General features: G+C 40.8%; 2 protein-coding genes and 2 long non-coding RNA genes across 7 annotated transcripts in view; 3 read left to right on the forward strand and 1 right to left on the reverse strand.

The window, feature by feature from the left end:
• LOC138970483 (uncharacterized) overlaps nt 1–26702 on the reverse strand; it is a 459600-nt gene that overhangs the window by 376462 nt on the left and 56436 nt on the right. The gene's annotated exons all lie outside the window — the stretch shown is intronic.
• On the forward strand, nt 584–4845 carry LOC138970475 (uncharacterized). The gene is made up of 3 exons (XR_011456959.1): nt 584–1356; nt 2149–2239; nt 3243–4845. It is a non-coding gene; the product is annotated as an uncharacterized lncRNA (long non-coding RNA).
• Nucleotides 5295–9704, forward strand: LOC138970476 (uncharacterized). Of its 2 annotated transcripts, XR_011456961.1 has the most exons (5): nt 5295–5436; nt 5934–6007; nt 6294–6454; nt 6992–7057; nt 9654–9704. It is a non-coding gene; the product is annotated as an uncharacterized lncRNA (long non-coding RNA). The 2 variants fall into 2 exon arrangements; XR_011456960.1 differs by lacking the exon at nt 5295–5436 and having other exon boundaries at nt 5803–6007.
• Nucleotides 24514–26702, forward strand: part of LOC138970486 (uncharacterized) — an 82181-nt gene continuing 79992 nt past the window's right edge. Inside the window, exon 1 of the mRNA XM_070342942.1 lies at nt 24514–26231. Within this exon, the coding sequence (XP_070199043.1) occupies nt 25458–26231 (774 nt within the window). The 5' untranslated portion in view covers nt 24514–25457. The remainder of the gene's footprint in view (nt 26232–26702) is intronic.

Below are 26702 nucleotides of genomic sequence, written 5' to 3' on the forward strand. Positions count from 1 at the left end.
ATTACATAATATTCTCTCATCGTTCTGCTTCGATGAGATCTCGTATAACACCTTCTCAAGTCAAAGCGACCAAAAAGTGTTTGTTTACGTTTCTCTAGGTAACCTCTAACAACACAACCAATTTATCTAACTAAACTAAATCTCTGCTTCCTTTCACTCAATCATTATCTTATCAATAATGAATCAATTCTAAAATGCATACAGTAATATTCACATGCACATTTCATAATACAATATTCTTTTATCGTTCTTCTTCGATGAGATCTCGAATAACACGTCATCTAAAATGGCGTCATCGAAGAGAAGATTACGTTCCATTGTGTTCATCTCATAAGAATGCGATCGATACGCACACGATTCCGAATAAAACTACATAAACTAGTCAGCGAAAGTTTCCTGCTACGAACTGTGCAGTGATTTTCTGGTGAGTACATCTTAACACAGTTAATATCGTAACATTTGTCCACAAGTCTACCAATCTTTCACTTGTGTCAATGAAGAACACTTTTAGATCTGTATCACATGTTTCTCAGTGCAAAAGTTAGATCCACTAATGTTCAGCTTAAAGTTCCTGGATAATACCAAACACTGTACAAAAGGAAGACGTGGAACTTGCGAAGAAAATGCGAAAAAGTGTTTGTGGGTTATCGTCCCTAGTCACATGCTGGCGGCGAAAACAAAATGGCGGATCGCGTAGGTACCGATCGTGTGCGAGGTGGTGGTAAATAATTGTGCTCGGCTTTTTGTTGCAAGAACGCCCGTTACAAACAGAGCTGCTTCGGGAAAACTTTCCACAAGTTCCCTACAGAAGAAAAAAGGTGGGTTGTGCAGTGATTATTTCATCAGGTTTACCTTCTTCAGAATGAGAATGCAATGGCTCGAGTCAACTCACTCAGTAGACTACAGCGTCAGCGAGTACTTACGACTGTGAGTGTGAGTCAGCAGTCAGTACAAAACAACAGTTTACACTTGATGACAAACCCGTGGGCATATTTGCCGAAACCTTTATCAAACCTTGCTTACGGGAAAACTACAGTACAAAGGTACATCACTCATCCGTTTTGCGTTCAGGCAGAGCGTTAGATTTACACTGAAGATCTGATTTAGCTTTCTTTGTCTTTCCTTTTTGCTTAGTTTAACAATAACATTGTTGTTTTTATTGTCAAACTAGGTGCAGAATATGGATGCAATTCACAAGGCGAGAGGACTTTGAAAAGCTGCAGCCAGCTGCTGTTCAAGGTCTCAAGCTTTGTACTGATCACTTTGAGGCCAACCAGTAAAACAATCCTGCAGAGAGGATCACTTGTGTGGAATGCTGTCCCGACATTGTTTGCAGTGCCCAATCCACCACCGAAGGTTATTTATTTATTGGTTTTAGGTTTTTGCAAACCAAAGAAGCACACTATTAAATGCAGGTTGAGTAATGACAAGTTTGAGGCTGATGTAAGAATTGAAAACAACAGCATTGTTCCCATCAAATAATGCCTGTTTGCATTTAGCGCAAAAAAATGATAAGGCCAACAAAAAAAAGTTACTTATTTTGGATCGACGTCTTGATTATGATGATATGATGAACTTATTTTGCAAAAAAACAGCCCCAAATGGCAAAAAAGGTATAGGGTCGGCGTCAACAACAAAAAAGTTGTATGTTTCTGGTCACCTGACCCTACCTATGTTTTCCCGACGACCCTAGACATTTTTTTTTTGGTTGCATTTTCAAAAATAAAAGGGGTATTCGAAAATCAATTGTTTTCCTGTTTTTCAACAAAATAGTTTAAAAGATGGTTTTAAAAAAAAAGGTTAGAAAAAAAATCTCCACCTTTAGTCATGTTAGGTCACAAAAAAGTCTGTTTAAGGTAACATAGGCCCCCCAAAAATAGCGTCGGTAGGTCGGCTTTTTAGTTTTGTATTTTAGCCATCTGAATATTTTAATTTTATTTTTTAATGCCCCCAAAAAGTCTAGGGCCGGTGGGAAAAAAATAGGGTCGGTCCGGATACCGTAAACAGATTATTTTTTGTTTTGCCTTACCAGAAACATACACTTTTTGTGTGTGGCCTAAGACCAATGCCATGAAATTGGGAGAAATGTTTCATTGTGACTGGGTGTTGGTTGTGAGTTTGTCAGTTAAAGAGCTGTGCAATTTGCAGGTTGCTAGTGGGAGGAAGCCACCATCGCAAAGGGTAGCTACAAATGAAGCCAGCACCGACCTGTCGCCTGATACACAAATTGTTCAACCAGGTAAGAGATTTTTAACCATGAAGAACACCCTGACATCAAAAAATGTTTAAACCCATCCATTACATAGTTGATAATCGCTGTATAGGGTGACGGGCGCTGGGGCGGGGTGGTAAGACGTCGGTCTATTAACTCGGAAGGTCGAGGGTTCGAATCCCGGTCGCGGCCGCCTGGTGGGTTAAGTGTGGAGATGTTTCCGATCTCCCAGGTCAACTTATGTGCAGACCTGCTAGTGAATGATCCTCCTTTGTGTATACAAGCAAGCACAAGACCAAGTGCACATGGGAAAGGTCCTGTAATCCATGTCAGAGTTTGGTGGGTTTTACGAACACAAAAATACCCAGTATGCTTCTTCGAAAAGCTGCATATGGCTGCCTAAATGGCGGGGTAAAAACAGTCATACACGTAAAAATCCACTTGTGCAAATAAATGAGTGCACGTGGGAGTTTCAGCCCACGAACGCAGAAGAAGAAGAAGCTGTATAGGGTGGATGCATGGATGGATGAAATTGTACCTGTAGTTCCCACACGTAAAGATGGGAAACATATCCTGTTAGAGGCATGGTTTGACAAGAAACAATTAAGTGGCTCTATTCCCATCTCCCCCCCCCCCCCCCCTTTCCCCGTCGCGATATAAGCTTCGTGGTTGAAAACGACGTTAAACACCAAATAAAGAAAGAAAGAAAGAGGCATGGTGTGTGAGGAGTTTACCTGGTACTGTTGTCCTAATCAATCAATCAATCAATCAATATAAAGCTTATATAGCGCGTATTCCGTGGGTACAGTTCTAATGGCCTCACCCATTCAGTACCAAACAAGGTCAATTCCATCATTGTTCCACATCGAATCCATAGTTGCTAATACACTTCATTTCTGGCCTGCCTTCCTACGCTATTGTTTATTTTCATTTTGTGATTGAATTACACATGTTTTAATTTCTTCCAGGTTGTAACTTGTTATGGTTATGTTATTTTATGTGTGTTTTGTGTGTGTGTTTTCTTTTTTAGATGACATTCAGGCGATCCTGGAGGACATAGGATGTAAAGCATCAAAGTCGTCATCCTCCCCATCCCCTCGTGAAGCGGAACTTCGGCAGAAGGTCAACAAACTGAGGAGCAAGGTTTTCCGATTAGAAAAGAAAACGATGGAACCCCGTGTAAAACGAGCGAGTAAATTAGCCAAGCCTCCCAAGAAAGACTTTGTAATAGAACAGTTGTCTCATATATTATCAGGCGAGGCGAGCTATTTTGCCATTTATGCCTGTTACATATTTACCGGTTATCTGCTGCTGTGTCCATTCCTGGCAGAGACGGAACGCATGTTACCAAGGAGCCGAAGGAGAGTCGATGAGATGAGAGAATGTGATTAACAATTGCCAACTCTCTCCGTACAAAGAGGGTCCAAAATTGTATCAAAATATAGATCGTAGGGAATTCAAAATAAAAAAAAAAGAGACAAAACATGTACTTCGGCTCATAGAGCCTTCTTTAATTTTTGACTCAAAAGTCCATGCTCCGAGAGTCCTTTTTTTAATTTTGAATTGCCTACCATCTATATTTTTATACATTTTCAAAAAGATTCAACAGTCACCTTCCGTTATTCTTGAACTTGGCTATCCCAGCCTTACCTCAACATTCGATATTCCTGTGATACTTTTGACGTAAAATCAATTTTTACTGTAAAACACTTCGGCAAGAGGATTGGTCCAAGCAAACAAATAATAAACTTGTAAGATTTTTCCTGATATTTCCGATCAATTGCCTATGGTTTTATTTAGCTAAAAGATTCAAACGTCACACCTATGACCCATGGCTATTTTTAAGGGGAGAGTAGCATCCCTGGTGTGTTGTTTTTGATGTACCTTTTGGTCTGTTTACCGTAACATAAGCACACAAAAAGAGGGTCGGTAGGTCGGCTTTTCTTAATTTTTTTTTTATAACCATCTTTTTAAATTATTTTGCAAAAAAACAGGAACAAAATTGATTTTTTTTCTTTTTCTTTTTCTCCAAATGCCAAAAAAAAGGTCTAGGGTTGGCGGGGAAAAAATAATAGGGTTGGTCGGGATACCGTAAACAGACTATTTTGCTTTGTTTTGCCTAAGCAATGACTAACAAACTTTCTTTAGGGTCTGACATTGTATATACTATACAACTTTTTGGGGTATTAACTAAATACATGTATACAGTTTTTGATTCCTTTTATACTTTTTCACAAATTGCCCCCCCCCCCCTTTTTTTTGTAGTCTGCCCTGGGGGCGGGAGGTCTCCTAATTTCGGTTTCTAGGGTCATCTTATGCTTCCCCATGAGCTGAGAACTTAATTTAAAATGGGCCACGATTTTTTTATTTGTATTTTGTAATTGTGCCTTTGTCCAGTCACATGATTTCACTTTGTACTTAAAAACTTGGCACTGTCATCATTTTATTGCTATTTATTGTTCAGTTGTTCAGTATTTATTGCTATTGGGCATCAGTTGTTCAGTTGCCCTCTTTCGAATGAGCCATGCATGCATTATGGATGTGTTTAGCGAATGGGGATACCTCAAGCAATGTAAAAAAAAGAAACAATGTGAAGCAAACATATAGCACCAAATAAAATAACCGAATCAGAATGGAAACTTCTTCAGTGTATGTGTGTGTGTGTGTGTGTGTGTGTGTGTGTGTGTGTGTGTGTGTGTGTGTGTGTGTTTGCTGTTTTAAATACCGAAAATGTGAAAATAAAGCAAGTCACAACATGAGAAAGATCGACTGTACTAGTCATAACAAAGCAGGAGACAGTCTGGTCAGCATGCAGCAAAGGGGAATAACTCATATTTAGCCATTCTCATTTCTAAGCATGCCCAATGAGGAAGTTATCCTTCTTCCCATTGTAGTTTCTTTGATAATACTAATAGGGCCATCCATTACATGCACCCCCGCTTTCTAACATTATGCTCCGCATAATCTATATATTTTAAAACATATTCTCCTGTAACTGTAACTACCAGAACTAGAACTAGAAACTAAAATTTCGAGTGAATCACTCTTTGTTCATCGTTTAATCCATTTTCTTATATTTCAGGATAACTTTTGTGTGTCCATTCTTTCTCTTCACAAGGGAGGAGGAGAACACATTTGTCACTTGGATCTGTGACAGAGTCATTGCCTCGTCGTACGGCAAGTATAGTACCACAGGATGCAATTTGGCTGAGGTTGAGGTTGAGGTTGGCTTTTCTTTATTGCAGTTTTCCTCATTTACAGAAACGTCGCTGATAGTTTCATAAACTGGTACTTGTTCCATCTGTAACACATTGATATCGTATTGCGCTAATTAAATTATTCATAGTCAATGTTTTCTTATTTGTCAACCGTCCATACTACAATACATCTAGTATTACCCACTTATCTTCTAAAACTAACCGAGACCGAGTAACATTGTTAGGATTGAAATGCCTGCTACAGTACCTTCGTGCTTTACCATTTTCACATCGCCTAACAATAACTCGACTCCTTGAGAACTCTACCTGTCCAGTTTGAATAATTATCTTGGCCTAGTGCCTCACATTATTGTCACACAGGGATATATATGTCTTGAAACCAGCCTCAATTTACCTTGAGTTACGCTCCATCATACTAACTAACCCAATTCATACGAAAGACGTATATGAAAATACTGTTTATGAATGACTATCTTTTGCACAATGTCATCGTTATGTTCCAGGAAAACAAGGCGAAGTTACGAACAGTTCAGTCTCCACTTCTCCATCCACGTCGGCACATTCTTTCCTTTATAAGGTAACAGTCTGTCAATGTGATACGCCTTTGAATCTTTCTTTGGTCTAGTTTTAATAAGGTATGTCAAATCATCAATCTTGTTGGTGATGATATACGGTCCTTTCCATTTTGACGTCATTTTAGTACACACACCTATCTTCCTGACAGGGTTGAACAACCAGACTAATTGTCCTACACTCAGTTCACGTTTTCTGGTTTTCATGTTGTAATACTTCTCTTGATGCACTGCACTTTTCTTTAAATGTTTCCGCGCATGTTCATGTACTTTTTGAAATATCTGTTCCAGGTTTGCAGTGTAGACATCTGGGGAAACATCTTCTTCTTCAGCTCCGGGTCGCCCAAACACCAGTGACATCGGTAGTCTCGCCTCACGTCCCAGCATCATTCGATTTGGAGTTATACCTGTACTGCAGTGAACCGACGATCTGTATGCTGAGGCCAGCAGAGGTAGGTAGATATCCCAGCTTTTCTGGTTGTTTTCGCAGTACGCTGTTAACATAGCAGCCAGTGTTCTGTTGAATCGTTCTACAATTCCATTTGCTTGAGGCCGCATGCTTGTAGATCTGGTCTTGTTTATCCCCACTAGATTACACATTTCCTTGAATAACACTGATTCAAAGTTTGTGCCCTGATCAGTGTATAGTGTTAGTGGATACCCAAATCTGCTTGCGAAATGGGTTATGAAGGCTTGTGCTACTGTCTTTGCTTCTTGATTTGGAATTGGTATTGCTTCTGTCCATCGTGTGAATTGATCTGTGATGACCAAAATATGCGTGTTTCCCATCACTGTTTTGGGAAAGGGTCCACATATGTCTAGATTCACTCGTTCCAGAGGTTCACCAACTCCACAATGTCCAAGTGGAACACGTTTTTGATGAGATTTTCGAGCAGCACACTTATCACATTGTACACAGTAGCGTTTGATACAATCATCCATGGCTGGCCAATAATATGACTGTTTTATTCTCTCTCCTGTCTTTTCAGATCCAAGATGACCAGCGGTGGGAACGTCGTGATGATTCTTCATAACATCTTCTTGCTTTGACTCAGGTACGATCATTTGTAGTCCTGCATCTTTATCATTCTCAAGACGCTTTCTGTAGAGAATACCATCTACTATACATAGTCTGTCCCACTGAGCCCAAAGTGTTTTTGCCTGAGAACGTTTTGTAGAGAGATCTGCCCATTTTGGTCGCTCCTTTGATTTCATCTTCGCAGATAGAAGTGGTTCAATATCTTGATCTTCAAGTTGAGCTTGGCTAAGTTCTTCTGCATTCCATCCGTCCAGAGATAATGGATGAAATCTGACTTCAAAATCAGGTTTTTCTGTACTTGATGATGAGTCTAGAGTTTTACTACATGACGGTTTCTGTTCATCCTCCACAATCATAGCTATGTTGTGGTTTTCTTGCTTGACTTGCTTGCTTGCAGAACTGAGGATATCAGAGAAAGAGAATTGAACTGCTGTTGACTTGTCTTCGGAACTGAGGATGTCAGAGAAAGAGAATTGAACTGCTGTAGGTCTTAGTTCATCATTCTTGGTTCTCCGTTGTGTCAAAGTACATGCAACAAAGTGTTCTTCTTTCATTGTTTGCTGATCCCTTTGTTTAATTGCTTGACCATTCACAGCAACTAATGGAGTAGACACTTGAAGAGGCGAAATACTGTTTTTGTTAAGTTTATCAAAAACTGACGTAGAAAGAAGAGTTGTAGTGCTTCCACAATCAACTAGAAAGTTGACTTTTTCTTGGTTCTCTACCAATACAGAAGTATACATTCCATTGTCAGTATCACTAATTTTTGATCCCGATACACCAATTCTTCTTGGAACATCTTCTTGTGTTTTATCTTCTTTCTCTTTGTTTTCCTGTTCCGTAGTTTCTTCTTTCTTCATGTTGCGTTGACTCGGTTGAGTATCCTCCCTGTTTTCCTGTTTCGTAATTTCTTCTTTCTTCATGTAGCGTTGACTCGGTTGAGTATCCTCCCTGTTTTCCTGTTTCGTAATTTCTTCTTTCTTCATGTAGCGTTGACTCGGTTGAGTATCCTCCCTGTTTTCCTGTTTCGTAATTTCTTCTTTCTTCATGTAGCGTTGACTCGGTTGAATATCCTCCCTGTTTTCCTGTTTCGTAATTTCTTCTTTCTTCATGTAGCGTTGAGTGTCTTCCCTGTTTTTCTGTTCCGTAGTTTCTTCTTTCTTCATGTTGGGTCTTCGTCGATTTACCGATTCTCGACCCTTTAGAATCGGCGGTTCTCGTTTCCCTCTCTTCTCTGTTGAGAACGTCCGTTGTGGGTTGGTTGAGTTTCAAATTTTTCCTGTTCTTTGCACTTCCTGTACAAATTACAGTCTTTCAAACTGTGGTCAGAGCGTTTACAACATGTGCAAAACTGTGTTCTCTGTCTGCAGTCTCTGGAAAAATGTGTAGTCCCATTACATGTCCAGCACCGTCTGTCTCCCTTCTGTTGTTGTTGACGATTTCGAGCAGATGTCTCCGGTGAAGAATTTATCATCGTTGATTCTTCTCCGTTGACCATGAAGATTTTCTTTTTCTGTGGTACCATGATAGCTTCATACATGTCAGCCACCTCTTCAGCTTCTCGAATGGTTTGACAGTTTCTCTCCAAACATCGCCATTTTATGTCTGGACTCATATTTTTATACCATTGCTGTAGTGCAAGTTGATGTTGAGTTGATGACCCAACATTTGGATATGCCCTTTGTCAGGGTTCCCACAGGTCATGGAAAACCTGGAAAGTCATGGAATTTGATTTTTAATTTTCCAGGCCTGGAAAGTCATGGAATTCCAATTCAAGTCATGGAAAGTCATGGAATTTAACAAAAATAAGAAAGAAAAAAAATCAACCTTTGAAATGACAGGACCAGCAAAAATTACCGACAATCTGACTGCGTAGCAAATGCTTGCCTTGCTTGTCGAAGAGACACTGCGTAGAAACTGACTCAAATTCAGTGCAAAGCAAGCCAGTGTCAAAACTGGCAGTGACAAGACGTAAAAAGTTTGCGTGTTCGGAAATGGCGACCTGTGGATCTAGTCATGGAAAATGTTATTGAGGCTCATGGAAAGTCATGGAAAAGTCATAGAATTTTGTTTCTAAAAATCAGTGGGGACCCTGCTTTGTGCAAGTAGCAGAAGTTCATCAGAAAAGTCTGCCAATCCTTCATTTGGTAGTCTTTTTCTGTTTTCAAACTGTGTGGTCCAGTACACCCCATGTCTGGATGCTGTGCCAAATCTCTGTCGTAGTTGAAATATAAGACTGGCATATTCTCTTTTCTCATGAGGTGCTAGTCCAGCGTAGAATCTTCTGGCTTGTCCTTTCAAACAGGCTCCAAGAGTGAGTGTTCTTTCTCTCAGTGTCCAACCACCTAAATCAGCAATACATTCAAACTGATCTAAGTATGTCTCAAAGTCATCACTCCCATCGAAAAGTTGTGGTTTCATTTGTAGACCTCTTCTACTTGATCCTTTGTATGTCTTGTCTGTTACTGTTAGTTCTTGAACACCTCCAGTAGAATTATGACTATTTCCTCCCATCGGAAATTCTGCTCCCTCAGTTTCTTCATCACGTAGATACTGTTCATAAAATTGTTCAGGATTCATCATTGTTAATACTTTCTTTTCTTCTTTTGCAGAAATCAATCAAGTCCAATCCAAGCAGAATCTCCGTAAAAAGTCAATTTTAAGGGCAGACCGGGTAGGCAAAATGAGTTATTTTTGGTCTCATACACCTTTTTGGGGTTGTTGCATTTTTCACACCTTTGAACATCCTGGAATGCATTCAATAATCTGCTTTTGTCATTTTAGACATGTATTCATGTAAATAAAACCATTTTCAAACCGATGTTTTGTTGTTTTTGTCTGTGTTTTATCAAAAAAATCGAAAAAATGGTCAACTTTGGATACTCCGTGCTGGTAAATGTGCGCACATGACATGACCCTTCGCTGTTCAAACTGTGTGGAAATTTCCGTTCTTCAAGATGACGTCATCACCGTTGGGGAATTTCCGTTGACATAGGCACAAAGAGAGAGAATCCGTTCCAACCGAAACCCCGGAATTAATATATGCAAATATATGTAGGTCAAAGGCATTTGGCGCAAGCGCAGTAGACAACTTATCAGTCCCCCGGTGTCAACAAATCCATGACGTTTTCACCGATTCAGCAGCATTTTTCAAAGTTTTGAGCTGCGGAGAACAACCCTAACATTGGAAATGTTCGGCATAGTGGCTAGAAATATCAGAGAAAGATGAACTAGCAGCAGCGAACAGTAGAAGGAAGTAACAACACTCCGAAATGAACCAACATGATCGTATTTGAGCAGACGACATTCTAAGATTCTTGACTCGACGAGGTGGGTTTTGCTTCTTTCTCTTTTCGATCTTGTTTGTTTGACAACGTCATTTATTGCACATCGTTATGTTGTTGTTGTTGTAAGAATGTGTTAGGGTTTGCAGGTAAATGATAAACAGTTTGTGTCTGAAGTATTTTGCGGGTTTCTTGATCCAATTTACTGACCATGCCGCCGCCGCACACCCCCCTCCCTCCCTCGATCATCTCTGTGATATCGTCTTCACAACCCCTATTTTATTGTTCTTCGCTGGCCAGTCCTTGAGAGCTTACTATGGTGTAACATGTCATCAGTATTCTTTGTCTGGGGTCAAACTGAGAAGCAGCATCTGAGCGATGTACGACTGACACAGTTTCTGTTTCTGGTCATTGACCGTAGGAAAATAAGTACCCTACTAGAGAGCGTTCTCTAATTCTAAAGCCGTGTGGTTTACACCAGCATGGCTGACCAACCTATCATTGACAGCAATATTGTTGTCAAATCTTTTCCATTAACTAAGGAATAAAAAAAATAGATCCAATTTACTTCACCAAAGAAAAAAAAAGAGTTAAACTAAAGGACTGGGGATGCAACTCATGAATCAAAAGCATAAAGATCACCTGCAAACAGTGCTAGGTTTAGGAAATCTGAAAATGTATACACACACACAGAACACACACACACACAAAACAGACAACAGACAAGAAACAAGCAAATACATAGCAAGTGTGATGAAATAAATTAATTTTAAAAGAAAAATATGAAAAGAAAGAAAGAAAGAAAGAAAATAATTCAGCTAGTTTCAGTATTAGTTCCTGTGTGTATGTGATTGTGTGGTTACTCAAATCCCATAGTAAACTTGACATGTACATTTTGTGATAGGGGCCAATTAATGAATGTCTTTTGTGTGTGTGTGTGTGTTCGTCAACCGACATATGTGGGTACGAGCCGCTGAGGTGGTTGTAAGAAAACCCGCCTGGTTCAGTGGTTGGGGGCTGATTGGGATTTCTGATTTACCAGCCTAGCCAAAAAGTTGAGGTACACCCCATGTAACATGGTCATTTGCAAAATAAAGTACAAGCACTTGTTGACGTTTATATTGAGTCTTAAAATTTGCAGCTTATTACAAACAAAAACCATGGACAGTTGTATCAAATATTAAATCAGTGTTTGTGTATTTATTAGGTTGGAGCAAGGGGAGAGCCAGTCCTCCTGTGGTGGCATCGAGGAGAAAGATTGACCTGATGGAAAAGTTTGCTAAACCGGAACTACCCTCTTCCACAGCAGAAACATCAGCTTTGCCATCTTCTGACCAACCATAAGAAGATACAGATACTTTGCCATCTTCTGACCCATCACAAGCAGATTAGTGCGGTTACCGTGCCAAAAATCATGCTTCAACCCACCAGTTTTTGCAACAAAATTTTTTTTTGCGGGAATGTTCTCAAAACAGTCTGGTTAGTTCCCAGTGCAAAATCTAAGTTTCAAACTATCGGCACAATCGAGAAATTTGCATATTAGTGACGTCATACATTAGTGGAAGAAGACACTGTTTTGTTCTCCAAGATAAGCCTATCATGTTGCATCTCGTTAGAAAGATCTCGGCTCAGAGGACTCAGAAATGCAGCTATTTAATATCTATGACGGCAGTAGTTGACACAAAACGCGTTGAAAATAGAATCCGAGTGCTTTTTCGCATAAACACACACACACACACACACACACACACACACACACACACACACACACACACACACACACACACTCACACACACACAAACATACACACACACACACACACACACACACACACACACACACACAGAAAAATACACACGCATGTGCTTTCAAGCACACGCACACTCTTTTATATTCTCTCACCTCTGCTTCTCAATATGCCTCGCCTTATTCAGTAAAGTTGGACGGGGAATTGGAGCAACTGGCACCACGACACTCTCCACACCCAGGCGAATAAACGAGTCCGTGTTTACGACAGCTGCATCGTCTTGTGTCACAGTCAGTCTTGCATGCACACCGAATCACTTTCAGAAGAGCTGCTGGTGCTGCTGGTAGGTCCGATGTGCTTTGGCAGCATTTGGGGCATACACAGTGCATAGTGCATCGTACAGGCCAGTTTCCGCCATGAGATGTCCTATACAAGCGAGAAAACTCATCTCCATGTGGAAGGGACCAAGCCGAAGAACTACAGAACGTAGCTCACTGAAAGCTGCTTCTGCTGATATGATGCTGAGGGCCTTCCACCACAGGGGCTGATCAAAAGGTGACTACAGGGGTTTTGTTGTATCGCCTAGCTTCAGCAGAAAGAAACAACAGCGTTGAATAGATACAAGTTTTGTCACTGGGTTTGAGATCAATCATCGGCAAGAAGACAATAGATGACTGACCTGGAAAGTCACCATTGTGGACGGCCTGCATTACTCCTGACCAGAACGGTCTCTGAGGACTGAGCAGCCATGCTGACTTCCATAGGACTTCAACTTCTTTGGTAGGGTCTTCAACTAGGACTGTCCTTAACTTCTCATAGGTGAGACTTGCCAGGCCTTCACATCTCTCATCGTAGAAACTGATTTTGACACGGGCTTTCTTCATGACCTCCTCCAGCCTAACCTCTGTTTTCAGAGCGATGGACGACCTATTTTTGATGAACGGGGTTATGGAAGCAATCATGCCCATTCCATGGAAGGTATTCAGGCCATCAATTGTTCCAGTGTTATGATCGACATTGTCTGCCATGTACTGCATGAAATGTTCATCTGTGGCTCATTTCGTCCGTCTTTACTTCTCTGTAAGAGGAGCTGAATCCAAGGGAGTACAGCGTGTCAATCAGGAACTTGGAACCAAAACAGTGGTGCATCTGAACTCCAAGAGTCAAGACCAATCTGCAGTGGAGCAATTAAAATTCTTGGGCGAGCTGCTTGCATAATTGCTTGGCCGATTGAAGCAACCTTCACATCAGTGTCCTTTCCACTGAAGATCTCTCCGAGGAAAGTTTGCAAGGATTTTGGCACAAAATCAAGGTTTGCTGTAATTGAGAAAGTGCTGTCTGGACTTGGGTATTCTTTTCTGCTGGTGTTTATCTTCTTAATGTCACTTTTGATAAGTTCAGCAGCAGCTCTGATGATGTTGTCTTTTTGAGTTTCTTCGTCGGTCGTCTCAGGTGTCGAATAAAAGGAATGAAGAATAGACCATGTAGTCCTCTGAAATGTTACCACGTTTGCTTTCCCATCCATTTCTGTGATGATAATTTCATTACCAAAATGTTTCTTTAATTCTTCTTTCATCTTTGAGTGACTATAACAGTCACCACCTGTAAACTCTTTCATTTTTCTGATGAGGTCGATGATGGTGACTTCTGTATCGTTTTTTTGCAGATAATTGACAACTTTTCTGAACGCTTCTGCTCTTTTTTCATCGACTGGTCTTCCTTGTTTTGGTCTTTTGTTGTCAGTGTCTGATGCAAAGCACTTTGGAAGTTTCCTTTTTGTTCTAAAATTGGTGCTGCATGATTGGTGGTACAAAGCATCAGCTGCTGGAAGGTCCGAGACGAATTCTATCCTGCCTTTTACCTTTTCAGCCCATTCGTCTGCTCTTTCAGCACAGATTCTATAGACGGTCTTCTGAAAATCTAAAGTGCGAACAGGAAGTACTGTTGGACCTCGTTTTGAAACAAGTTCTGCATGCATGCCACAAAATAAACAACATTTCCTGAAATCAAAGGGCTGATTCTTTGACCGCAGTCCTTGGTTCAAATTTGCAGCAGTATCTTCATCTTTTTTCCCACGAAGGTAGGCTGCTATGTTGTGCTTGTTCGTATATGAACTGCGACAACATACATGCACAGCCTGCCCCTCTGCAACAACAATTGAATCACCACGCTGGGTACTGACTGTATGGTGTCTCTTCCCTTCTGTTGCGGAATGACGATCTGCTCCCCTGAATAAAGGCTGCCTCCACACAGGATACACAACTGCTCCATGATCTGGAAAAAAATACATTTATAACATAAACTTAAATAAAGCAGTTGGATTGACACTGTGTGTATAATTGTCCAGACGCTAATTAATTTTGTCTTTAAGTAGTACAGCATATTTTATTATAAAATATCCTGAATAGCCTACAGTGAAACACCCTTAAGACCCTCCATTTTAAGACCTGGTTTTCTCAGATTATTTTGTTGGTCTTAAGAAAGGGGGTTCCACTGAAACATGATTTATTGAAAATATAAATTTATATACGGGATTTGTTTTATTAAGCCTTTTTTATGAAAACTTTTTTTATTTTTTTTTTAGCCTTTAATAGAAATTGCTGATATGTCAAACCTACCTCATTCTTGTCTCATTCGCAGTGGTCACTGGTGTAGAGCAAGGTTTTCGCTCAGAAAGCAGGTGACTGTAGAAAAAAATGATAACATTAATGATTTACGCATCAAATAAAGGCTATCGAGATAGCATTCCATCAGAGAAGTGCCTAAAGTGTCAGCAATGGCGACAATAACATAAAAAACATAAATAAAACATCACCGAACAGTGCAACAGGAAGGTTATTTTTGACAGCATTCGCCTACCATACATACTGGAAGCACGATCAACAATTCGCACGGTCTTTGAGTATAATATACTTTTTTTTTCTAATCTAACTTCATAATTGTATTTGTGATGCTGAGCATATCAACTGCAAAGATTATCTGCACGTTTGAAACGGTAAAACAAGTTTTAGACTCATGTTGTGCTGTCTGGAAGCAGACGAACTTTTAGCGAAGCTAGGTCGTCTGCATATCAGGCTTTTTTCTTTCCAATGCATTCGTATGGCATAAATAAAGAACTAGCGCTAGCATTCTACACATGCAGCCGAGAAAATGAAGTGGTAAAAATGTTAAAGGACGAATAAAAACGTAAAGATTATCGATTACTCACCTTTTTGCATGTGGCCACGCGAAGCACGTTCGACTAGACTTTGAGTGCATGGCGCGCATAAACTTCCGGCTTTGCGACGGCAGGCCAAACCAGTCAAATCTGCTTGTTCCGTGTGATTGCATGACTTTTCTGATCCGATAACTCACTTATTCCATTACCTCAGGGCTTAGATTTTGAACTGGGTACTAAAGGACACTTTATCTACCAGTCTGTGCTGATTTCATTTTTGTTGCAATTAGTGGTACCCCTTTAGCTCCCGTAATTCCACTAGATATGGATACTGGTACTGTGCAACGTCACTCCGCTGACATGTGTTGGGCTTTTGTCAACATTGATCAGCTCAATATATTGCTGAAAGGTTTATATCCTGTACTGAATGCTTGTCTGATAGCAGTCTGATTATGAAAGAAGGTGATGCATCAGCCCAAGGATTTGCACAGGCCCTGCATCTGGAGTGCATATGAGTGTCCATTCAAGTCTGCAGTTGTTTACTCTTCTCCCGGTGTTTGCAACGCTTCGGGTGGTAAAGTTGCATTTTAAATAATCCGCGTATGACCAAGTTGGTACATGGAAAGGGACATTCAGCTTTACAGAAATTTGCTGCAGTGTTAGGATTGAGCACAGAAATACTGTAATTAAAATGTTACAACTTTTGAATGGCTTGATAGCTTTGTTCCATTTGTGTATATATAATTATGTAATGTTGTTGATGATTTGTGAAGCATCATTTCTATGCAATGGAATAAGAAATCAGTGCATCCGTTGGGTTTTTATGAGTCTGACAGTTTGGTTCTGATCAATATTTTCATATCAGCACAAACACAGATAATTGACTTTTTTAATGTTTTCATATACTTTTTTTTAAATCAAAAAAATCTGATAATTTGATTATCAAATCATTTCCCCTTCATAGTTAAAGTGTTATTCTGGTTAAAAAAAAAAAACACCCCATTAATTCAAGCTCTACTGTGGTACTAGTTTACCGGGGTACTAGTGAGACTCTCTTACATGCTGTTTTCTCTACATGTAATTTGAGACAAAATGTGGTAATTAAAATGTTGTAACTTTTGAATGGCAAGATGGATTTGTTCCAATTTTGTATATGTTGTTTATGATTTGTGAAGCACCATTTCTGTGCATGGAATAAGAATACAGTGGATTCCTTGTGTTTTTATGAGTCCGACAGTTTCGTTTTGATTCATATCTGCACTAACATAGATGAGTTTTCAAATGATTTTTTAAAAAAAGTCTGGATAATTTGATCGTCAAATCATTTCCCCATCATAGTAAAGTGGTTATTCTTATAAAAACATATCAATTCAGGCTGCACTGTGCTACTAGTTTGAGGTACTGGTTGGAATCTTTCAAATGCTGTTTTCTCTGAATGTAATTTTCAGACAAACATCTGTAATTAAAATGTTGCAACTTTTGAATGGCTTGATGGATTTGTTTCATTTTTGTTTATGTTGTTTATGATTTGTAAAGCGTCAGTTTTGTGTATGGAATAAGAGTTAAGTGCATTGGTTGGGTTTTTATGAGTCTGACAGTTTGGTTCTGATTCATGTTTTCATATCGGTACAAACAAAGATGGCTGTTTTCATATGATGTATATAAAAAAAAATCCTGATAATTTGATTGTCAAATCCTTTTCCCTACATAGTAAAGTGGTCATTCTGATAAAAACATATGAATTCAGGGTGCACTGTGCTACTGGTTTTTTTATGTACTGGTTCAAATCTTTAAAATGCTGTTTTCTCTGAATGTAATTTTCAGACAAAACGCTACAATTAAAATGTTGCAACTTTTGAAAGGCTTGATGGATTTGTTCAGTTTTTGTATATGTTGTTTATGAGTTGTACAGCATCAGTTCTGTGTATGGAATAAGAGTTCAGTGCATTGGTTGGGTTTTTATGAGTCTGACAGTTAGGATTTCATGTATTTTTCTTATCAAAACTGAACCGGTAACTGAAAATGCTAAATTAAAATAATATATTGCTCAGAAATGCTTTTCGATACACAGAATTATTAAACACACACATATTGCTGCAAAGAAGAAAAATTGGATCAAAACATGCACTGGTTCACAAACTGCAACATTTTAAAAAAAGCACATTTTATAACGTTTTTCTCACATTTTGGTGAATAAAACCCCCAAAAATTGCTTTTCACTCAAAATTTAAAATGGTTTCCCTTAATTAGGTTATTCTGCTTGCAAAAATCAAACAAGCAGCAAGCTGTTTCCAAAATAAAAAAAAAGTGCTTGCCTACCCTGTCCCCCCTTAAAGAAAAGTCATTCCTCATCTGGTATAAAAGTCAAAAGACATCTCCTTCTTGTAAAATCCTCTTCTTCAACGATATCAGCTACAGCTATGTATAAAACATGTATCAAAAGTCAATAAAGTTTATAAAAATCACCTCCAGGCTACTATGCTTCTTCTCATTTCTTCAGTTCCTCTTCTTTCTTCTTGTTGTACGTTGTCACAATCACATGAAGATTTTAATCCGTGAATAATCACATGAAGATAATAATCCGTGAATAATCACATGAAGATAATAATCCGTGAATCAGCAGGGTTATTTCCATTTTTTTTTTTCACACACACACTTTAATCCATGAATCCACTGCAGGGTTATTTCCAAGAAATGTGTCTTTCACAAAAGAATCACAAATCCCACACTTCTGACACCATTGTAACGAATCGCTGTTTGCTCTCGTTGTTGATTGTTTTGTGTGTGAATGATAATGAAGACGAAGAATAAAACAGACACAAATTGTTCCGGGTTTCAAGATTCAGATTCAATATGTTAATAAATTCGTATTGTATCTCATTCTCAGTGTATCATTCTTTCACATGTAAAATAGGAATGACGTACAATAACTCTGCTCCGATAAATGACTCTGATTTCTTTCGTAGACTGATCTCTCCTGTAGATTATCCCCGATTTCTCTTTTCCGGGTTTCCTCCTGTAGACCTCGATTTCTTCTGTAGACTGGCCCTAATTTCTCTTTTTCCCATTCCTTCCTGTAGACCGCTATCCCGTCGTGTAGCTTAGAGCCTAGTGTTCTCTAACTCAATATTATATCTCAATAGCCCCGTCTCGAAGAAGTACCGTCTAGAACTGAATATCATAGCCTCTTTTTCCTGTCTCGAAGAAGTACTAGAATACAACAATAGAACCGAATAGAACAAGCATCGCCTTAGAACCCCGATTTCTCCTTTCCCTTGTCTATTTATCCCCTTCCTTGTTTGTTTACCTGTTACCTCTAGCTACCACTAACGTTTCGATCGTCTATAACGATCTCCCCTGACTGTCTACGTTACCCCAATCCATGTCCTAACAACATAAACAACATACCTTGTCTCTCCTTCCTTTCTTTAGTTGTTTCGTACCTTTAGCAACGAACCGACACTCTCGATCGTCTTAGAGTCAAGGCGATCGAGGATGTTTGTTTACGTTTCTCTAGGTAACTTCTAACAATGCTCAAACAACCTATCCTACCGAACTAAATCTCCATTTTACTTTCACTCAATCATTATCCTATCAATAATGAATCAATTCTAAAATGCATAACCATATTTACATGCACATTTCATAACATAATATTCTCTCATCGTTCTGCTTCGATGAGATCTCGTATAACACCTTCTCAAGTCAAAGCGACCAAAAAGTGTTTGTTTACGTTTCTCTAGGTAACCTCTAACAACATACAAACAATTTATCTAACTAAACTAAATCTCTGTTTCCTTTCACTCAATCATTATCTTATCAATAATGAATCAATTCTAAAATGCATGCAGTAATATTCACATGCACATTTCATAATATAATATTCTTTTATCGTTCTTCTTCGATGAGATCTCGAATAACACGTCATCTAAAATGGCGTCATCGAAGAGAAGATTACGTTCTATTGTGTTCGTCTCATAAGAATGCGATCGATACGCACACGATTCTGAATAAAAACTACATAAACTAGTCAGCGAAAGTTTCCTGCTACGAACTGTGCAGTGATTTTCTGGTGAGTACATCTTAACACAGTTAATATCGTAACATTTGTCCACAAGTCTCCCAATCTTTCACTTGTCTCAATGAAGAACACTTTTAGATCTGTATCACATGTTTCTCAGTGCAAAAGTTAGATCTACTAATGTTCAGGTTAAAGTTTCTGGATAATACTAATAGGGCCATCCATTACAATATATATCTATATGGTGAGGTGACTATATTAGCAAGCGACTGCCAAAAATATTTAACACCATGTATACATACATTTGATTCGATTACGTGAAATGCTGATTTTGTACATCTTCTCTTTTTTTTTTACCATTGTAATTTGTAAAAACCAAATCACTGGTTATACAATTAAACAATCCAATCCAATCCAATCTCTCGATCTCATGCGCTCTCTCTCTCTCGAGTCATTTTCTCTCACCCGGTGTTCATTTGTCTGTTTCTCCGTCTCGAGTCACTCTGTCTGTCTGTCTGTCTGTCTGTCTCTCTGTCTGTCTGTCTCTTTTTTTCTTTTCTGTCTCTCTCCATATGTATGTCTTTGTCTGTGTCTCCCTCTGAGTCTCTCCGCCTCTGTCTTTCTATGTCTGTCTATGTGTGTGTGTGTGTGTGTCTCTCTCTCTCTCTCTCTCTCTCTCTCTCTCTCTCTCTCTTATCCGACTCCTGGCACACAGGTCAAAGCAGAGGTGTCAGTCTTGTGTTAACTTGAGTACACATGTACCCCGCAGGAGGGGGGGGGGGGGGGGGGTGTGATTCGGGTCAGAAGTGAGGTAAGCACTTTGGTCTTCAGTCTTTGGGTTCTTGCTTTTAGTGGAGAAGATGCCAACAAGAAATTGCACTATGCTCTACTATTTATTGTCCTTGTCTATCGGACACGAAGAAGGGAAGCTACAATCGCCCCAGGCCATATATACTCTGAGGGCCCCAAAGGGTTTAAAATCGTGATCGTGATTGGCGTTTTTTGACCTTTCTGTGACCGTGATTGCCGAAATTTCCATTTCTGTGATCGTGATGGGACTTTGCCCGTGATCCGTGATGACAAAAAAATCAAATCTCGTGATCGTGATCGTCATTTGTTTTCGTGATCGTGATAGGCATTATTGCAAAGCATTTTATTTTCAACGTACATTTTTCACAACTGTATCACTCTATGATCCTCTATTCGTCAAGGAGCCAATCCCGATTGAAGGGGAAGCAACAACACATTCAGAAATATGATTTTGACAGCGATTGCTTCCCTTTAAGAGAACCAATCACACACAAAAAGGGATCCAATCAGAAGGCAAATTGCAAAAGTCTGCCAAACTTCATCCAATGGAAGGGCTTCGTGCAAAAGTTTTGAGTGCATTCAGTCAAATTCGAATTCGAAGATCAAAAATGGTGTGCAGCGGTACTGTCATCGAACTTCTGTTATATTTTGTGGATTCAAGCCAGACCAAAGCAGGCGGCGAGAATCAGTGCCGCCTTCCTTGGTGGAAAGGTCAGGCTACGGGTCGGTCTTTCCGAAGACGAAATATCATCTATGTTGCACTATGACTGTTCTGAATGTAGGCAAAGATCTTGAAATTTGTTCAAGATTTTTGAGTTTGAGTGAGATCATTGACATTGGCGACATTGCCACGTCCGGCTGTCACTCGCTCAGTGTGACCTCGACTGGTTCGAGATCGAGTCTGCGTGTAGCCAAAACCGAAACTAGAAATGTGTTTTTCATCCCAGCAACGTGGACACGCTTGGCATAGATTCTAATTGTCGCTTCTTTGCATTAAGCTTGGATTTATTTTAGCGCCTGTAAACTTTAATATCAACAATGGGTTAAATTCAGAAACAATGGCGGGGAGACGATCAAAGACGATCAAAGTCATGTTCGTTGGGGATTTTGTCAGGCATGCTACTTTTCCGGTAATTGCCGGAAATCCGATAAAGCCGTTTCCAAAATCCGGTAAAGTCAAATTTATTCCGGTGAAGTTGAAAAATTTCCGCAAAAACGATCCATGTGAATATCGCGCAACGCGACCGGGCGCCGGTCTCAATGAAGCCAGCGCACAGTAGTGTTGTTTTCACCAGTTTGGAGGTGTGTTGAATGGTGGTGGGGGGAGGCTAAAATGGGATTTTTAACAAGATCACAACACTATTACAGCCCTGAAAATGATGCCCAGAATGCACCAGATTGCACTGATTTTAACCGTTTTTTGAAAAATATTCCGGGGGGGCATGCCCCCGGACCCCCCTAGTTGGCTCGCCTGCTTTGCAGACTCAGTGGCACTGCGCGCTTCTTTCAGGTAAAACCATTTTTGGCCTGTAGCATTCCTTTTCAAGGCCATGAAACCAGGCGATGGTGTACCTCAAATTGTATGGCAAAGTTGAACATAAAGAACCCATCACACATACATGTACTTAAATTTCAATCCACCCAATAGTTTTTGAGAAAATGGGTTTACAAGCTTTAGCTCTGGAAATGTGAAATTGTGCAAGTATATATTCATGTGTGTGAGTGAGGGTGTGGGAGTTGAATGTGTGAGTGGAGAGAGAGAGAGAGAGAGAGAGAAAACAATGAAAACAACATTCTTGTTACTGATTACAAATCATGATATGTATTTCTATGTGTGTATGAAAGAGAATTAAAAAAATAATAACAAAAAAGTGCAACAGTTCTCACTTTGTGTTGAATAAACAATAGATCCAGAGGAGCAAATTACTGTGTGGTTGTGTTTACTTTGACACGTGCTTTCTGTACATGTATGCAACTTTTACCGTGACCGTGATTTGCCACTGGTGTTCGTGATCGTGAAAACAAAAATCAAGGTAACTGTGATCGTGAAAGCTAAAATTTCCCTTCCCGTGATCGTGATGATACCCCCCCTTTGGGGCCCTCTACTCTTTGTTTCCTGAGCCTGGACAATTGAGACGGTTACCTCATAGATATGTTCATTCTTCAGTTTGTCGGTGTCAAAAGTTATACCCCCATTCGACACAACCGTTCTAGGTCCCGTTCCCGTCCCAACCAAGGACGGCTGCCACAACAATGGAACGCTGCGCAAACGGCCGTTTTTGGCATCTTTCAGCAGCGTCTGACCATAGTGGCAGCCGTCCTTGGTCGGTACGGGAACGGGACCTAGAACGGATGTGTGGAATGCGGGTAACTCAGGGTATGAGAGCGCTACCTTTGCGTTACCGTTGTTTTAAGTTAACGATCCAAGCGTTCCGTTACCGATGGGTTCAGGTTCCATTACCGTTCATTCTGATCGGGAGGGGAACGGCTAAAAATTTGAACATGCAGCCCAACCTCAACCGTCCCTACCGACCCTACCGTTCAAAGCAGTTCCGTTAACGATCATTTACGTTCCAATGCGGTTCTACCCCGATCCCTCCCGTGCCTGCACCGTTCCTTGGTCAGTACGGGAACGGGACCTAGAACGGTTGTGTGGAATGGGGGTATAAGACTCGACCACTTGGCTTATGGTGGAGACAGCTGGAATATCTCTGGATATAATTGAAGAGGAGTAGTCTTCCTTTTAGAAAATGTGTACTCTGCCTTGCAGATTAGAAGTTTGTGCTGTCGGGGCTGGGTAAAGGGAGTGGAGGGGAAGGGGGGGGGGGGGGTAAGAGAAGGGTAAGAGAGACGAAAGAGGAAACTGGACAGGGAAAAGTCACTGCCTGAAGCATTCAATAACGCCCCCCAAAAAGAAATTACGACATGCAGGTTTTCAATTCATAATTTTGCAAGGGACTGCTGTAGCAGAAAAAATAGTGTGATACATAAGTAATTAATTTATCCACTTGACTATATTCACAACAGGGACCTATCACTCTTCTTTGCATGTTTTTATGCCTACGTATTTTCAAATACTGTGCAACACATGTAACCCAAATTCAACATGTGCCCGTACAATACCGCTTCTTTTATGAAAACAATACTTCGGCCATGTTGATTTTAATCAACCAATTTTCTTGTCTAAGTTGCAAACAGAATGTTCCCGCACTTGCAAGGACCCTTCCAGTCTAGTCATATCAACCCGTGCACTGTGAATCCTACAGGGTACAACCACTCACAGGTACGTCGGTCTGTACAAAGGAGGGTGGGGGGGGGCTGACAAGGTGCGTGTGGCGACGTGCATTGACTGTCCGTGACGTAGCGGTTACCAATCGGCTCTGTCAGTGTTGTTGTGACGACGTGTCATCTCCCAGCTCGTCTCCACACTGCATAAAGTAGAGGTGTGAAACGACTGGTGTCAGTGTGGACACTGCTGCCAGGGAGGACTTAAAACTGAATTTCATCATCGACTTGTGTCAGTGACAGTGAGGTCTGCCGGACTGAGAGAAATTATTTGTGTCAGTGACTGAGAGAAATGACTTGTGTCAGTGACTGAGAGAAATGACCTGTGTCAGTGACTTAGAGCAATGACTTGTGTCAGTGTCTGAGAGAAATGACTTGTGTCAGTGACTGAGAGAAATGACTTGTGTCAGTGACTGAGAGAAATGACTTGTTTCAGTGACTGAGAGAAATGACTTGTGTCAGTGACTGAGAGAAATGACTTGTGTCAGTGACCGAGAGAAATGAGTTGTGTCAGTGACTAAGAGAAATGACTTGTGTCAGTGACGGTAGGATGGTACCTTTTACGATGCTTGTCGCATTTAGGGGTCCGGTAAGCAGTATGTGGAATTGAAGGTTCTCTATTTTTACCATTAAAACTTCACACATTTCAGCGCCTTATGGCGTGCAGATATGAATGAAACAAGTATGACTGACCTTCGCTTATGATCAAAGTGACAGCGGGGTCATTTTATTGTCAAGGAGTAGACAATGATCATGCAGTTTTTAAAGCTGGTGTTTTCACACTTCACATTGTAACTACTTTTAATAAGTCTGTTTGACTCACAATGTCCACACCAACAACGGAATTCTAAACTTGCCTACTGTTACTAAAAAAAGAGGAACAGCATCGTAAAAAGAACTAGAAATGAATTGGGTCAGTGACAATGAAGTCTGCCTGACTGTGATAAATGATTTGTGTCCGTGACAGTGAAGTTTGTCGGTCTGTGATAAATGACTTGTGTCCGTGACAGTGAAGTTTGTCGGTCTGTGATAAATGATTTGTGTTAGTGACAATGATGTCTGTCGGTCTTGTGTCAGTGACAGTGAGGTCTGCCTGACTGTAATAAATAACTTGTGTCATTGACAGTGAGGTCTGCCTGACTGTGAGAAATGAATTGTGTCAGTGACAGTGATGTCTGTCGCGGTCTTGTGTCAGTGACAGTGAGGTCTGCCTGACTGTGAGAAATGACTTGTGTCAGTGACAGTGATAGTGTGGTCTGTCCGATTGTAAGAAATGACTTGTGTCAGTGACAGTGATAGTGTGGTCTGTCTGATTGTAAGAAATGACTTGTGTCAGTGACAGTGATAGCGTGGTCTGTCTGATTGTAAGAAATGACTTGTGTCAGTGACAGTGATAGTGTGGTCTGTCTGATTGTAAGAAATGACTTGTGTCAGTGACAGTGATAGCGTGGTCTGTCTGATTGTAAGAAATGACTTGTGTCAGTGACAGTGATAGTGTGGTCTGTCTGATTGTAAGAAATGACTTGTGTCAGTGACAGCGAGGGCTGTCAGTGGGACATGATGTGTATCTGTCACAGTGACCTCTGCTTGTCTGTGAGAAATGCGTATTGAGCCGTGTGTTACCGAGCCACACCCGACCTTGGTCAGTGACACACAGCACGCCAAACTCTGCATTCGTGACACGTTGTGTGAAGAAAACCTGGACAACTTTGTCTGAAGCTTTACCCGGTGAGCTAGAGGGGAACCAGACGTGCGTGATTCTGTCACTGAGCGTGATAACCAGCAGAACGGGACATGCGTGGAGCCTGATTCTCTTACCGGGTGTAAAGGATTCTCTTATCGGGTGTAAGGGAAAGACAAGTTGTTGATCAAAACCAGCAGAACAGGACATGTATGAATCTTGACTGTTACTATAACCGAGTGTAAGGGAAAGACAAGTTGTTGATCATAAACAGCAGCTCAGGACATTTGTGAACCTGGACTGATTGTCTAACCGGGTGTAAGGGAAATATAAGTTGTTGATCATAACCAGCAACACAACGAGAGTCAGTGGCACTCCGTCTTTCCCAAAGCGCGCATGTTAACTTGATTGAAGGTTTGAACCCGGGACCATGGCAGCCAGAAACACACAACAGACAGACGCCGATGACTGGCGGGAGATCGTGACGTCACTCTACCCCGACGCTCTTACCCGTACCTATTGTGTGCCGCCGGTACAGTTCAACAGGGTGCCCTACGTCAGGGGCACTGTACCCGGTACCGGTCTGTCTGTGCATGTGCTACAGCCACTACCTAGTGCCCGGTTTCTCCACACAGCTCTCAGTACCAAGCCTGAGGGATGGACAGTACCGCAGCATATGTGGGCCGAGGAGCCAGGGCCACATCTCCCACCAGTAGGAATGCAGGAGAGCGACCTACGGGATGACTTTGCCCAGAACCACGTGATGCTAAACCTACAGGAGCTTGGCGACAGTCGTAACGAGGCCATGTTCATCCTGTCTCAGCTACAGTTCGGCAGCTACCTCAACGAGCCTGCCTACGCTGCGGCCGCTAAACAGTTCCCACGACCCAAAGACTTACCACGAGATCGTCAGGGGGATTTTGACTTTCTGTTGATCCACCGCCAGCACGGCATTCTGGTCGGAGAGCTCAAGTCTGTGGGGAAAACCCAGGGTGCCTTGAACCAGACATACACTCCGGCCGATCCCCACCTTGCCCAGAAGGTAAAGCAAGCGGTCAAGCAGCTGGACAAGTCGGAGAGAGTGGTGAGGCACCTTGTGAGTGACATGGGACCTGGCGTGACTGTCAAGAAAACTCTCTTCCTGCCTTACGTCAGCAGTGCTCAGTTAGAGCGAGTCTTGGACAACGATGAACAGTTGGAACAGGTAACGAGAGAGAGGGGGAGAGAGATAGAGAGAGAGAGAGAGAGAGAGAGAGAGAGATAGAGAGAGAGAGAGAGAGAGAGAGAGAGAGAGAGAGAGAGAGAGAGAGAGAGAGAGAGAGAGAGAGAGACTGAAACAAACTGAACTTTATTACAAAATGATTTAAAGGCAGAGCCTAATCTTACAACCTGTCCCTAAACACAAATAATTTTTTCGTATACACAATACAAGGGGGGGAAAACAATTCGATCATACGAAATACAGTGTTGACATGGCAACATAGTTACATTCAACGCATTGCATATACACATCCAAAAGGGATTAGCATGTATTTGCATTACAAAACATATTTCCTGTGGAGAGGAATTATTATAATCATTCGCTTGTTTGATATGATTATGAAAACATTCACAAAAAGAACAAAACACACAAAACAAGCACAACAACAATATCAGACATAAAAGTATTCTATTT

The sequence above is a fragment of the Littorina saxatilis genome, linkage group LG7 (genome assembly GCF_037325665.1).
Source record: "Littorina saxatilis isolate snail1 linkage group LG7, US_GU_Lsax_2.0, whole genome shotgun sequence".
Lineage (NCBI taxonomy): Eukaryota > Metazoa > Mollusca > Gastropoda > Littorinimorpha > Littorinidae > Littorina > Littorina saxatilis.